General features: G+C 38.1%; 1 protein-coding gene across 2 annotated transcripts in view; it reads right to left on the reverse strand.

The window, feature by feature from the left end:
• The window catches only part of PIP4P2 (phosphatidylinositol-4,5-bisphosphate 4-phosphatase 2), a 23,234-nt gene continuing 8,754 nt past the window's right edge, over nucleotides 1–14,480 (reverse strand). For both annotated transcript variants that reach the window (XM_065668565.1, XM_065668566.1), the window contains 4 exons: nucleotides 12,797–12,920; nucleotides 8,125–8,177; nucleotides 2,720–2,810; nucleotides 1–1,596 (listed from right to left, as the gene is read on the reverse strand). In XM_065668565.1, coding sequence (XP_065524637.1) covers nucleotides 1,453–1,596; nucleotides 2,720–2,810; nucleotides 8,125–8,177; nucleotides 12,797–12,920 — 412 coding nt within the window. In that variant the 3' untranslated portion in view covers nucleotides 1–1,452. The remainder of the gene's footprint in view (nucleotides 1,597–2,719; nucleotides 2,811–8,124; nucleotides 8,178–12,796; nucleotides 12,921–14,480) is intronic.

The following is a 14,480-nucleotide window of genomic DNA, read 5'->3' on the forward strand; positions in this document are numbered from 1 at the left end:
TTTTAAGTTTGAATAATAATCTTTATTTCTTTATTAGTTTATTTGTAAAAGGTACATTGTAATCCTGAGCTACTGCTTTTATACATTTAGCATCATACAAAGACAGATCATTTACAGTTTGATCATTTACATTTATTGTGCTCCAAAATCCTTATCTGAGTATCATTTTGTCTTCGCAGGAACATAGATAATTTAAATTACATGTATCCCTGAAACATCCACATTAATTTACCCATCTGACCCCATTATCTAAATCACTACAGTCGTCTAAATCACTCAGGACATTCCTTCCAAATTTAGCAAGAACTTGTTTAAACTACAAGATGGGCAGTGCAAGAACTGGTCCCTCAATCCTTGTAAATACATCATTAGAAAAGATTCTGCTTCCGTATTCTCTTCACAAGTCAGTGCTAAATTGACTAGATGTACTTCGATGGAATGGCCCACGTTATAATTTGCTCATTTTCTTATTACAGCAGTTAATGTGAATTTACAGTGTCTCCCTTTGCAGTGACCAGTGCTCCAGTCTCCCAAACAGGGAAATTCCGACATGATCAGAGGAAAGTAAGAGGCAGCCCATCACCATCTTATTGTCACCTATGTGACATTGAAGTATTACGAAAGTCACACGAAATGCTTCCCTTAGACCCTGTTAAGGAACTTGTACATACAACCAGAGTTAAGTTCCGTTATCCGAGCTTGGCTTTTAGGATTTGCCAGTTAAAAAAAATAAAAAATTAAAAAAAAAAAAAAAAAATCAAACCAAACCCAAACACCTACATCCAAGGATCCTTGAGAAGAAAGCATTTATCCTAACTGCAATCCAATCCTGGATAAATGGAAAATTAATTGGACTACTAAAACAGCATCTTTCTACCTGAAAAATCTCAGAGCATACAGTGTTTACAAATGTCTCTCTAGCAACAGTGTCAGTCTTTTAAAGTTCACTCACAACTTTCATTTCCTGAATAAGGTCACTATGATCTTAGGCAAAAGATACAGTAAGCAGTTCAAGCAAAATGCTTATTGCTTAGGTTTTAAAGCAAGCCACTTTGATATAATTTGAGTTAAAATGTTAAGTACAAATGTGAAGCTACTGTAGAAACACTTATAAACACTCTTGCTTTTGAATTCTTACTGATCATCTAGAAAAATGGCAGACGGATTTTAACATAACAAAGGAAATGTAAAACTTAATACTGTCTGTTGAAATAAAATTCAACATCTATAAAGACAAGAGTTATGAACATGTAAACACAGCTTTAGTATTCAGAGCTAGGGAATCCAGCAGCAAAACAAACTATTTGCATATTACGTAGTGCAATGAACATTTGTTCTTAGAGACCCCCAACTACTTTGAACAGAATGGAATCCTTACAGGGAAGGTTTAAAAGTGTCCATGATGTAATATCCAGAATTAATAGATGTTCATCTGCTATAATCTAAATTTCTCTACGCAAAACTATGTTCTGGATAACTGACTTTAATGGCTCCCCAGTAGCAGGCTCGGATGAGGCAGATTAAACCTAAGAGATAAGCAATAGCCCAAGAAACATACGTTGCGTGATACCGCCTGGCAAAATCTTGTGTACCAACCTAGAAAAAGAAAACAACAGTGTCAAACAGCAGCACTATCTGCTCTTCAGGAAAGAGCAAATTATACTGAGAAGCACTGTAGCACCTTTTTAACGATGGTGAGAATAAACAGATATTTTATTGGCTTAATTTTACACAATCATAGGATAATTGAACTTGGAAGGGACATCAGGAGGTCTCTAGTGCCAGCTTCTAGATAAGAGCAGGGCCAAGTCTAAGGTCAGACAACACGTTCCTCAGGGTTTTAACCCAGCTGGGTCCCAAAAAAAACCAAACTAAACCAAGGATGCAGGCTATACGAGCCTTTGGGCAAACCTCATGGAGAAATGTGTTCACATTTTTCAACTCAGTAACATCGTTAAGAGAAGATCTGTCACTGGTTTTATTTCTGGCTGTCACTGTTTTTATTAGTGAAACTGGAAAATCCTTTGTAAGTCATTGAAGGTCACACAGAAAATTATTCGGGTTATCATACAAGTTAGAGGTATAATGAGAGTCACAGATATGAACTGAACTGCAGGTATTTCCTCACATCTGTGTTTTCCTGGGACTTCCGGGTAGAAAGCTGGCTCAAGTAACAAGTATCAAGTACTTCAGAGCCACGCAAGCCAGACAGTTTCCTGGCTAACAGAGTAACAACAATGTAAGCCTTTCCATTTGTAAATAGCTTATTACTTGGTTTTACTCCTTAGAGCACACACAAATTATAAAGGCATATACATGTTTAACTTTTGGAATCCCATTCCCCTCCACTGGAACTATACTCTCAGCAGTATGTATTTCTGGAAACCTGGAAGTTTTGAGAGTCCTGGTAAGAGCAAGATGTTCCAGTATTTTTCATAAAGTGAACCATTTTTCATAAAAAAACAAGAGATGAAAAGTTAAATTTAACATCAGAAAGAAGAGACTGTCAAAGTGCCAGAGTATTTTTTCTTTAGGAACACTTCCTTTTGCTGGCCAACTCAGATGATTAAGTCCACGGTTTTAATACAGATGACAAAACCCACACAAACTTAGGTTTTACTCAAATGCTGGGAAAAGAAGAGCATGCCAACCAAGGTGCTCCCTTGTACCCACACACCCTTGGCACACAGTTGCAAGTATATCATAATACACCACTCACAGTTAATCCAACTCCAATGAAGATGCATATCATTCCAATTGTAATATATGCACAGCAGCGCCTCCGTGGCAGTGCACTTCCAACAGAAGAACTGTTAGAAAATAAATAGCATTTTAAAAGCAAAAACAAACCACAGACAGAACCCCTTACATAAATAGTAACTGTTCAGTCTAAATGGGGGAAGGGGAACAGAACGGCAATACACATACGCCATCTTAAGTTTATAAAGTTGTAGGCAAAGTTTACAGTTTTACCAAGCAGTAAAGGAGAGAGTCCACATGCTTGTTTTTAAACTTGACCTATTGGTGAAGATTATCTAGTATCTAAGAATCTAGCTGCTTACAACAAAGAGAGGTGCCACGCCTACAGTTTGAGTGCACCTACCTCCTAGATCTACACTGCACCCAGATAAGTATGGTGGGGCCTTTTGAATTGCAAAAACCAAGTTTGCTTTGCAGCTTCTATGTAGGTTGCAAGACACCCTTTAGACTTTTAAGACATGGCTTTAATACAGTCACTGCACCCAAGTAACTAACAGCACCTGTAAATGTCATGTAACAACCTGCACTTTGATGGAGTATTTCACTCAATACTGTTGACTGGCTAAAATTCTACCCTATTTCTTGAAGATAAAAAATCCCAAACATTTAAGTCACAAACATAGAAAAATTTTCACATTCAACATTTCCAAAGACTGAAATCCTCTAGACACATCTTAGTAACTTCAAAACCATGACGAGTTCTTTTTACTTTTCAATTTTCTTTTAGGATTCTACCAGAAGCTACCTGAGCAGTGAAAATCACTGTTGGTAACCAAGGTAAATAAATCCCCTGGAAGTTCTGTCACTCATCATCTAGACTATGAACTCCAAGACAGACAGCTTTGTCTCTAACTGCTGTATTAAGCTAACAATTACAGTGTTTCAGTCAAACAGAACACAAAATGCAAGAAAGACATTCCATTCTTTATTACAGGTTAGAAAAAATATTCCAGAAGCTCAGCATTGCTTAGCCAATACATCTTAAGTAACTCATCTGCAATCACATACAGCTCTGCTAATGAGGAGAATAGGAACACAATTTAATTCCACTGAAATACAGTTAATGTGTAGGTCCACTGAAAGGCCTAGAGAGGCAGAGGTGCTTTCATAAGACATGTACCACCTATCTTGGAGGTAGTTTTGGAAGCATCCTGAAGCATGCTGTCATTAGTTAAGTACTTCATTCCATTCCAAGAGATCAACATGCTTTCGGAAATACTGGGATGCTTATACTCTGCGTTCAAACATGCAAGGGAAAATAATTTTCATCTCATGATAGTTCAACATAGTCAAGATGAATGTATAACAAAGAAAATACTGCTGAGCTATTGAAGTAGTACATCTGTCATGAGACTGACCAAATTTCTGGCTCCAGTTAATTAGCAATAGTAAGGCCTCATATGCTTAGCATGTGACTAGAATTTTTGAAGCATTTATCTTAGAAAGGCTTCAAACAGATTGGTTTAAGCAGCTTTACTCCAATACTATTTCTTTACAAGGAATTTCTAAAATACTCCAAGAAAAAAAAAAAAAAGGCACAAACCGACAGTCCTCAAGCTTTACATACTGAGCTTGCAAGGCAAGGGTTGAATACTGGGACCACTCGTAAGCCATCTACTACATGTTTTCTGAAAAGGAAATATTCCAAAACTGTTCTGCTCATCAACTTCTCATGGGAAATTACTTCTTACTGAAAGCCTCAGCATTCACATTCGGGACGGGATTGGGGGTGTGATTAAGGTGGGAGAATTCCCAATTGAGGAAATAATGGTATCTTACCACCCTCTCACACACAGACACTTCCCTCCACCCCACCTACCAAAAGCCACCCTAAATACTTCCTGTAGAAGTGTTCTTCCATTCTAGAAGAGGGATATGTTGTCTGATTCCAAGTTACACAAGAAAAAAAAACACCCAAAGAAAGAAGTTTTATAAAAGGGGACAGGGAAGAGACTTCTCCAAAAGCTGAACTGATGACCACTGAGCTTGCCAAACTGACCTCAGGTTCCCTCCTTTGCAGATTTCCTGGCTGTGTACTCAGACAGCTAATTCTATTACAGAGCTGGATACCTTAAGATAAGCTGGTAGAAACGTCAGGTTCAATATACCTAAATTAAACACGATGTTCACTGCACTGTGTATTTCACACGGATACAAAGTTCATTTTGGGAAGGAGACCTTCACTTTCAGAGCTGTCTGACTTACAACCCTGTTTTGAACTGTGCATGCATTTTTAATAGCCATGTGTATTTTCCACCCATGTTTCTCTGTCCCCTCCTATACAGTAAAAAAGGCTGGGGGAGAAACCACCACCTCAAAAACAGGAAAAAAAAAAGAAATGGAAACCTTAAGAGTATCTTAAATTAACTGCCTTTCTGTTCTCACAGAAGGCACAGATAAAACACATATACAGTCTATGTTTCTGTAGTCACATAACAGACCTGGGAATATTTAGTAATCCAAATAAACCGTAATTTGTTTTTCATCTCCTGACAGCAATATTAGCCACTGGGACACTCTAAATAGTGAGGTTTCCCTCTACGCACCCTAAATTACATATGAAACACCCAAACTAACTTGGACTCAAGAAAGCTAAAACTCTACCCCAAACCCTACCAATTGCAACAACTTTGACAGGCACATTCAGAAATACTAAAACTGGGGTCAAAAGAACATGTTTAAACTGCAGAAGCAGTTGTTTGCATTGTGGGACTACTGAGGGTGAACTCCCTAAAAAGCTACACAGCAGCCAGCGGTTTGTTCTTTCCAAGCTGCTGCTAAGGAAGCAAAGGCACCTGCCAGACCTTTGGGCATCGGCAGCAGATATAAAAGACAGCAAAGCCAATTTAGCATCAGGTAGTAATTAGAAGAGGGGAAAACCACCACAGGGGACAGAGGCTACTAAAGGAGTAGCACAGGAAAGAATGCAGGGTCACTTGTGCTTCAAGTAATAGGAATTATTGCCAGGATTTCAGACATGCCCTTAGAAGGGTTTTTAAGAGGAAGATCAAAATGACAGTATTTTAAAGGTGAACAGCACTGCTGAAACTAGCTTCCACAGTAGTGATGGGGTTTCAAAATCCCTTTCTTTCCTAAAGGTCTTGCAGACTTCATGGGGCAAAAGTGTTACAAATTCATTACAGTTCATCACATTGTCTGACCTTAAAGAGAAAAATAAATAGGTTCTAAAGGAAAATAAAAAAAAAAATTAGGGAGATTTGACATTCTGAAACAAGACCTTGTAATATTCAATTCTCTTGCTAGGAACTGAATTCATGATCCTGAAGTATCTAGATGATTTAATATATACCTTGGGCAAGAGATCAGCAGACAAAAAACAGCTCCTGCTGCTTCTCCATCATTACATGAGAGAAATACCAGAAGCCTTCCTTAAACCTTTCAGTCTGTTGGGAAACAGGCTGATAAGAGTCTGGTATTTTGTATTTTGATACACAAAAGATGATGAAAAGAGTAAAAACAAACAGTTTCTCTCCCACTCCCAGGTATTATCCTCTGGTGCTTTTTCTCCTTAGTCTACACTATCCTTTTTTCAGTGGCAATCATCATCTGAGTCAACAGAAGGAAAAAATAGTTTTGCTTCTGACTAGTCAGCTACTAATGAAAGAAGTTTTGCATTAATAAGCTGAAACAAAGAACCCCACATTCCCTTCTGACTACTTGGCTACAGGTATGACGACCTCTGTCAAAGGGCTGATAGAAAGCAGCAGGTCACTGCAGTTATTTATCCCATCATCACAAATCAAAGCTCTGCCTCACCTATACTGTGCCCTAAATCCATGCATTATAAATGTTTATGCTGCTGGAAATGCAGAACTCTTGACCATCACATCTCAATCATCGGAAGATATCAAGCAACTCATTCAAAGCTAAGTTACAGTATTCCATAGTTTGCATCCTCAACCCAAGGACAGAAATGTCTATTTGTTAAAGTTTATTTTGTATTCCGCAATTCAGTGCCAGGCAAGCTGCAATTTTCACAAACTGTGCTGCAGAGATGCTCTGGTTTTATAACACACAGATAGCTGCTTTGCACCTTCCAGACAAAAATACTAAGGAATCCTTAAACTCCAGCTGGATTTTAAAATACAAGCAACAAATCAACAGAAGACAGATCAAAAGATCACATAGTATGACTTTTAGACTGTTCCTTGGAGAATTTAGTTTATTTTTTTGCTGTTGTTTAGGTTGGGTTTCTGTTTGTTTGGGTTTTGTTGATTTATTTTTTTTAGTTTTAAAAAGATTAAACAGCAAATGATTTTGTACCTAGTGAGAGTAAAGAAAAATGCCGAGGTCAACTATCAAGTGTGACATGGTAAAATATAAAACAAAGCTTCAATTAGTTTAAAAACTAACAAAACAAAGCACAAAACACCAACCCATCCCCCCAGGACTGAAAGGACTGAATGCAATTACAGCCAGTAAGAACACCCCTGCAAAGCGACATCTCATCAAGACCATGAGCTTTTTGACCTAAGCAAACTACAACATACCAACTACTCCACACCCAATGGGTTACACTCCTCAAGTTAAACATACTTGCAGGCTGAATCTCTATCAAATACTCCAGTACCAGATTTCAGCCACTGTTAGAAGACTATGCTATGCAATACCTACAGTACATTTACCCTAAGCCTCCTGCTTCCCAAGGGACCTGCACCCTGTGGTTAAGATTCCATACAAATTTAGAGATGCTAGTAGTGTAGCTTTTAACAATTCAAACTAAGTGACCTTAGATAAGGAAGCCCAAACACTCAAAAAACAAACCAAACAAAAACCAAACCATAAACCACTCTTACAGCTCTTGTACTCTAATTTTTCTCCTTACTGAAGAAATAGCAGGTGAGTAGACAAGTTATTCCACAGCAATTCATAAACATTAAACAAGCTAATGCATTGAGATACTTAATACAAGTTAGTTGTCAACTTTATGAAATCGGTAAAACCTCTTTCAAATTAAGACCAAATTATTTCATTTCCTCCTTTTACAATAAGGCAATTCAAGTTCCGCATTTAAACATGACATCTGATTAACTGAAGTGATAAAATTTCAAGGATGCAGGTTGTTAATTTTAAGAACCCATTCCTGTCTATTGTTAGCAGCTTATTTATGCCTCTAGCAATTCAAGCAGAGCATTTTAATAAACACAGGTTGAATTTGTCAGTGTTACTGACGTGCATAAAGAGTGGAGAATTCATGTGCACATAACATGCTCTTTACTCCTGAAATTCAGATAAGCTTGGTAAAATAACCAGCATGGCAGACATTTTACTCCAAAGACTTTATGGAAGAAAACTCTGGCAACTCATTTAGCAGTTAATTTATGTTGCTTTGAGAGAACTTACATTTTTTTGCAGTGTGGGCATTTTGCTAGTGTGTTAAACCTCAGCTCCATCCACTGTAAAGAGAAAAAAAATAAAAAGGTTGAAAAACTGGCCTGAGAAAGTGTTTGTTGTACTTCATACTAAACATCACTATGAAAACATTCTGCTTCTCAGGCTTTATTTGATTTGTTTCTTGCTTTCTTCCATAAATGCAGTGCCCTTTTGTCAGTGGCAACATAGGACTGTGATTGACTGGGATTTCCATCCGAACGTTTCCCATGACTTGCCTTAGTATTACAAGATTCACTTGACGTAATGTGGTTTCATGCACAGGCACAGTATGAGCAACATGATGATATTAATACAGTTTTTTTTTCTCTTATTTCCAGGACTGTGCATATACCCTGAATCCAAATAAATGTGTTTTCTTTGGCACAGTTACAGATAGATGCCTTTTCCCATCTTTCCCCAACCCTTTCATCATTTGTGAAAACAGTGCACAGAAAGATTAAAGAATATTTGAGAAAGTACATGTCTTTACAGGTTTTATACCAGTAGAGACCACCACTGGCTACTGTTGACATTTTAAAAAGGTGATATATGTACATGATACGGTCACAACTTCCCATGCACAGTCAAAAATCTGGTAAACAGCTTTAGTGAAAGTAATGCCTAGAACTACCTCAACCCCAGGATACACAGTCATAGACTCATTTAAAAACAACAGTTTTCTGTTAAATTTAATTGTGGTAATAGAAGTATCAGACAAGCATTTTAAACATGTTTGAACAAGGGGGGGAGGATTACTGTTCTCTGCTCTGCAAGCATTTATATTGTACTTGCAGCTCTCTTCTGCTGCCTTTCTCGAGTGGACAGTTAACACAGTTTCCTGGTGAAATATAATTCTCCCCTTCCTACTTAATTTATGCAAAACTCACACTGCAAATTACCAGCAGGAAAAGAAGCCACAGCACAGACCACCAATGCATTCATTCAGAGCCTTATTTCTGTGAGAAATCAGGAGCTGATCTGCTGAAGTGAACAGCCTTGTTATAACTGCTATGAACACAGATCAGAGCTCATCCTCGTACAGAAAACGGGACCTACCCACAGCACAGCACCATTTAAACACTGAGAAGAGAGTTATGATTTGATGGGCAAAGAAAGAGGATGTGGCTTGTAACGCCTTGTCAGTACAAGCAGATTTTGATGCAAGAGAGGTTCTGATCTGTAGTATGTAGGGTGCCCTTTCCTGCCTCTTGAAGAGTCTCCCTCAGTTTTATTTACTTCTAATGGGGATAATCCTCCACTAAAAAGATATCAGGTCGTGGGTTTTTTTTTTTTTTTCCTGGTCCTGAAGTATCCAATTACAATACCAGTTACATAGTTGTTCTTTATCTGTTTACAAAGACTTGGGCAAACTGACTTTGCACAATGCTTAAACCTGCTATTTCTTACATGTATTCCAGAGTGCTTTAAAGTATCTAATCTTGTTAGGAAAATTTGAGGTTACAGTTTCATGAAGCTTAACTCCCTACTGAGAATAAACACTATTTTTCCAATTGAAACAATACAATAAACAATAATCCAAACCTCTGGTTACATGTACTAAAACACAGATGAAGATTTCAGAGAGCTCTTCAATGTTTCAGCTGTGGACAAAACCAGACATCTATCAAGGAAATTACTAGAAAAACACATCAATTTTTTTCCATCTGAGCCTAAAATACTTCTCAGTACCTTCAGTACAAGGCAGAGCTAAAAATAAGGGGGTGGGGAGGAGAAAGGGTTTTCTATTCAATTATTTCAGAAGAAATAATTTTCATATTTGGTGAGATTTAGAAAAATAAAACTGACAGAGCACAACAGACAAAGTGCAGTGCTTAGCCTACAGCATCTGGCTTCCATAGCTTGTTCCTGGTCTCCTGTCCTCAAGGGTCTCCCCAAAAGAAGGATGGTAGCAGACAGATGGTGGAGGGGAGGACAACACAGGTACATTTCCAAAGTCAACTCAGCCTCTGACAGCCACAAATCTTCAGAGCCAGAGACCCCTGGGAGAGGGGTTGCAGTGAATGCCTTACTGCTGACCGAAACAGTATCTCAGCCACAGACCAAGTCCAGAAGCTCTCAAAAAACCCTGAACCTGATCAGACTGCAACTTAGCAAGGCAGTTAAACCCTCCTCCTGCCCTCCTTTTCTATTCCACCACTTTTTCCACTTGCCTGAACTCCAGCTGCCAGAAAGAGAAACACAAGGGACTGCATCCTATCAGGTTACTGAAGAAAAAAATAATCTGATGAACAAAATAAGAATAACTAGGGATAGTTCAGTATTGCCTCAGTACTAAGTCATCTTCTCAACTAAGACAGAGATAGTTTTAAGGCACTTCATAGCATGAAGCATGTTTTCAACAGTTTGTCAAAAACAGCCTCTGCACACAGAGGCAGGGAAAGCCCAGCCCATACTTACACACAAATAAACAAAAGAATCTTGGAAAGGTGATGAACAAGTTGATACTGTTAAAAGAACACTGAACAAGCAACTAAGAACTTGACTTTTACACTCCAGCAATTCTAGCTTTCCTTGTCTATTTATTTTTTTAACTGCCAAGTAAAGTAAAACCTTATTGAGTTGCTGAGAACATTCAGCATTACGTAGTTGCTTTACAATGTGGATATAGCAAAGGGCAGAAATACCCCTGCAGAAGCTGAATTTCCAGGCTGGCTAAAGCACTTCTCTTTTCTGCTTCTCTGCTCACTTTCAAACCCAAGCAATTTCCTGATTTTTCTTAACTAAAAGTTTTATTTGCAGAATCTCACAACTTAGTAACAGAAAATTGTGGGAACACTGTGTAAAGTGAGAAAGAAGGGTTTGTCTCTTGATAACTACCATAAAAGAATTCAAGCTTCAAATTTCTAATGAATTTAATAGTTACTTTTCAATGTTCTGTGAAGTAGTAAATTGGTCTTACTGGCAGATGGGACTATGAAGCAACCATCAGATCTGAAGTCACATGCACAAATTTCAAGTAAGAAAACCTAGCCTTTTAAGGCATAATCTAGTAGTTAGGAGCAAAATCAGCCTTTCTGGGTTTGGTGCTTTTTAGCCTTATGATCACCTAAAGAAGTTCATAGTGTAAGCTACAGAATTAATTTGGGCTGCACTTACAGAAAGCAAATACAAGAGAAAGATGAATAAAACTCCCATACTTATGAAAGCCCTCAAAGTTCAGCCAGTAATTTAGTTATGAGAATTTTACTTCATAACACTGACTCTCCCTAATAACTAAAAAAAAAAAAGAAAACCAAAAAACCCTGAAAATCACATAGTAGAAGGTCTTGTGCATTGAGACCACATTAAAACTTAATACCATAACTGTTCTACAGCACTACTTTAACCTGTGCAGTTTTAAAGCTGTGCTAAAAAGCATAATTGCATTACAAAATTAAATTATTACTCTGTATCAAAGTATAGTGTTCATGCAGGTACTCAGCACTTCATTACTTATTTTCTTACTTACATACTACTATGTTAAAAAAATAGAAGAAAAGGCAACCTTTAATAAAAGAATCCTGTTTTAAAGTATGTAATTGAGACAGCTTTTTCTTCTGTAGATCCAGTAGTTTTCTGTTAGTAACATTATTATGTTCTTACTAGCTAAGGCCCTATACAGACTTGCATTTAGAAGGGTTAAATGCAGACAGAATATTTCTCAAGCATCTAATGGTTTTGTAGGCAGCACATTACTTGTAAGTTCATAATCAATTCCCTAGTTTCCCTTAAAAAAAAAAAAAGTGTAAGAGCCATCTCTTGGTCTCTGTATTCATCATCTACTACAGTAGTTAAGCCATTACAGCACACCTCACTGATCCGTAAGCCTGAAGGCACAAGTCTATTCCATTATAGAGCGCATCACAAGAGAACCCTTCTCTCACTGCTGATACAAGCCAACATGGGGTGCCATCCCCTAAGCTCTTCTCCTTTCACAAAATGCACTTGAGTGTTCTCTGGCCTGAAACAATCCTTTGTTTTAGGAACGTAACACCACTCCGGTGACTGTTCAGGTCCTTCAGCTGTACCACTTAACTCAGCCATTTCCCGTAACTCTCAAACCTGACAAATATTTAAGCACTGCTAGGTGCTGAAGCTAAAGCCAACTTGTGCATTGCAATCAGTATTCAAGCATGGCAGCCACTTATCCATGTAAAAGGCTACAAACAGTTCAACAGCAAATGAGTATTCTTGCACCCATCCACTTCAAAAACAGGATCAACTGTCAGCCTCACAGAGACACCAAAATCTCCAGTTCTGTGACAACTACAGATAAGCTAATGGCAAATGCTATAATAAACAGCTTTCAGGGGCCCATACAGCAACGGCACAACAGCTCTCTTAGCCACTGCAGAACATACCCATCATTGCAAGCAGAACAGAACCTGGAACTGTAACATTTTTTGCCAGCACCATCCACTCTCACATCACTAACCAGTAAGACTGACTTTGAGCTTTACCCGTACACGTGCAGAACACAGAACCACATACAGAACAAACATCCATAGCAATGTGAGCACAGAAGAAGCTTTAATTCCTCAGTGATGCCATACTGTGAGGCAATACGCTCTAAAATGTGCTTACAACAAATAGCTTGCAGGATAGCACGGCGAGGTTAAGGCAAACGTGGTGCTTTACTTACAAGGAACGTATTTCCACAGTGCCCACACACCACTCTAGTTCCATCTGGTTGAACTGGCAAGGCAGGCTGAGCTGGCTGCTCTTCTGGGATCAGCATTACTGGACCAAGAGTAATGATGCGTCTACTGCGTTAAGAACATTAGATGTACATGTAATTAAGGCAGCAAAAGAGAAGGACGATGCGCTTAAGCTATTAGCTCAGTCACTACCAAATATTTTACGCTTTTAAACTATCATCTGCTTTTGAAAACAGACAATGTATCAAGTTTTGGTCTCTCTCCAAAGTGTTTTCCTTTTCAGTTTTCAAAACATTCTTTTTCACTGCAAGATCAGCCACACAAGCCAGAACCCTGTAGAGATCAAAGACTTGCCATCATACGGCAGAAACACTCCTCAGAAAAATGCAATCTTAATACCCTGGCTGAGGCAAGCCCATGATCTGGAATGTACATACCCACGTGAAACATGCAGAAAGGGTAAGGACTCTTCTATAACCTCATTCTCCTTCCCAAGTCAGATACTCCTCCTTCCCACACTACTATAACCACGTCAATATAAGCAGCACATCCATATTTGTACAGTAAAAATTCCATTAAACTTGAATGAATTAAAAAAGAAAACCATTCCAGGCTGACTAAATGCAATCAATTTACTTTAAAAAACAGTTTGTAAGCATTTGCTTTTATGGTCAAGTTTCCAGTTTAATTATACAACTTGTTTGTCCAAAATGACAGTACCCAAATTAACCAACTCAAAGCAGAACAAGCATCAGACTTCCTAGCATGAAGAAAGTGAAGGGAAAAATTAAAACATTATTTACCTTGCACTGCATCTCTCTCCATATACAACCAAAATTGTATTCTGGAAGGCCTCCCTTCGATCTGGAGCCTTCCATTTAGGCCATATCCCCAACTCTCTTTAAAAGTACCCCAAGTTTGCTCATCTGCTAGTAAGGTAAATACATTTACCATCATAGAAAAACTGCTGAGATACATGCTTTTGGGATTATTTTAACAACATTAAGGAGTTTCTGATTCTGCTTGGTTATCAACCATATGCTATATTACAACTGAAGCATCCCATGAACATTTTTTCACACTTAGAAAATGTTTGTAATTTTTTAAGTTTTCCTCAACACTGCATTAGGTATAAATAAATAATTAAATCCATCCCAAATATTAAACTATGTTTCAAAATCAGAATAGCCAACAGATTAGCAACCAGAGCTCTTGGTGCAGTAACATGTACTTGCAGACCTAGCCTTCATCTCAATTTCTCCTGATAGAGCTGCACCATTTACAATAAAAAACCTCCTACCTCAGTGATATCTTTAACACCTAAAGCCCAAAGGTAAGATTCGTTCACTATGTCAATCAAGCTTGTTTCTTTTATAAAGAATGTGTAAATTAAAGTCAAGAGATGAGAGGAGACTGAAAACTCAGCGTAATAAAGAAGGAAGAACTAGGCTGAAGCCAACCTACTGCTCTCTCCCATTTCATTCTGAAGTCACCAGTCCAAGCTAGGCAGAGGGAGCAACCTGTGTGCTTACAATAACTGAGTTTGCAAGAAATTATGAAAGTGATGTCCCAGAAACAAGTATTTTCTTCCCTGTTCTTTATAAGATTTTTTTTTCCTTATGAAGTAGCTAAGTTGGGAAACGCATATCTGAGACTATCACAAAATTA

This window comes from Lathamus discolor, chromosome 2, assembly GCF_037157495.1.
Source record: "Lathamus discolor isolate bLatDis1 chromosome 2, bLatDis1.hap1, whole genome shotgun sequence".
Taxonomy (NCBI): domain Eukaryota; kingdom Metazoa; phylum Chordata; class Aves; order Psittaciformes; family Psittacidae; genus Lathamus; species Lathamus discolor.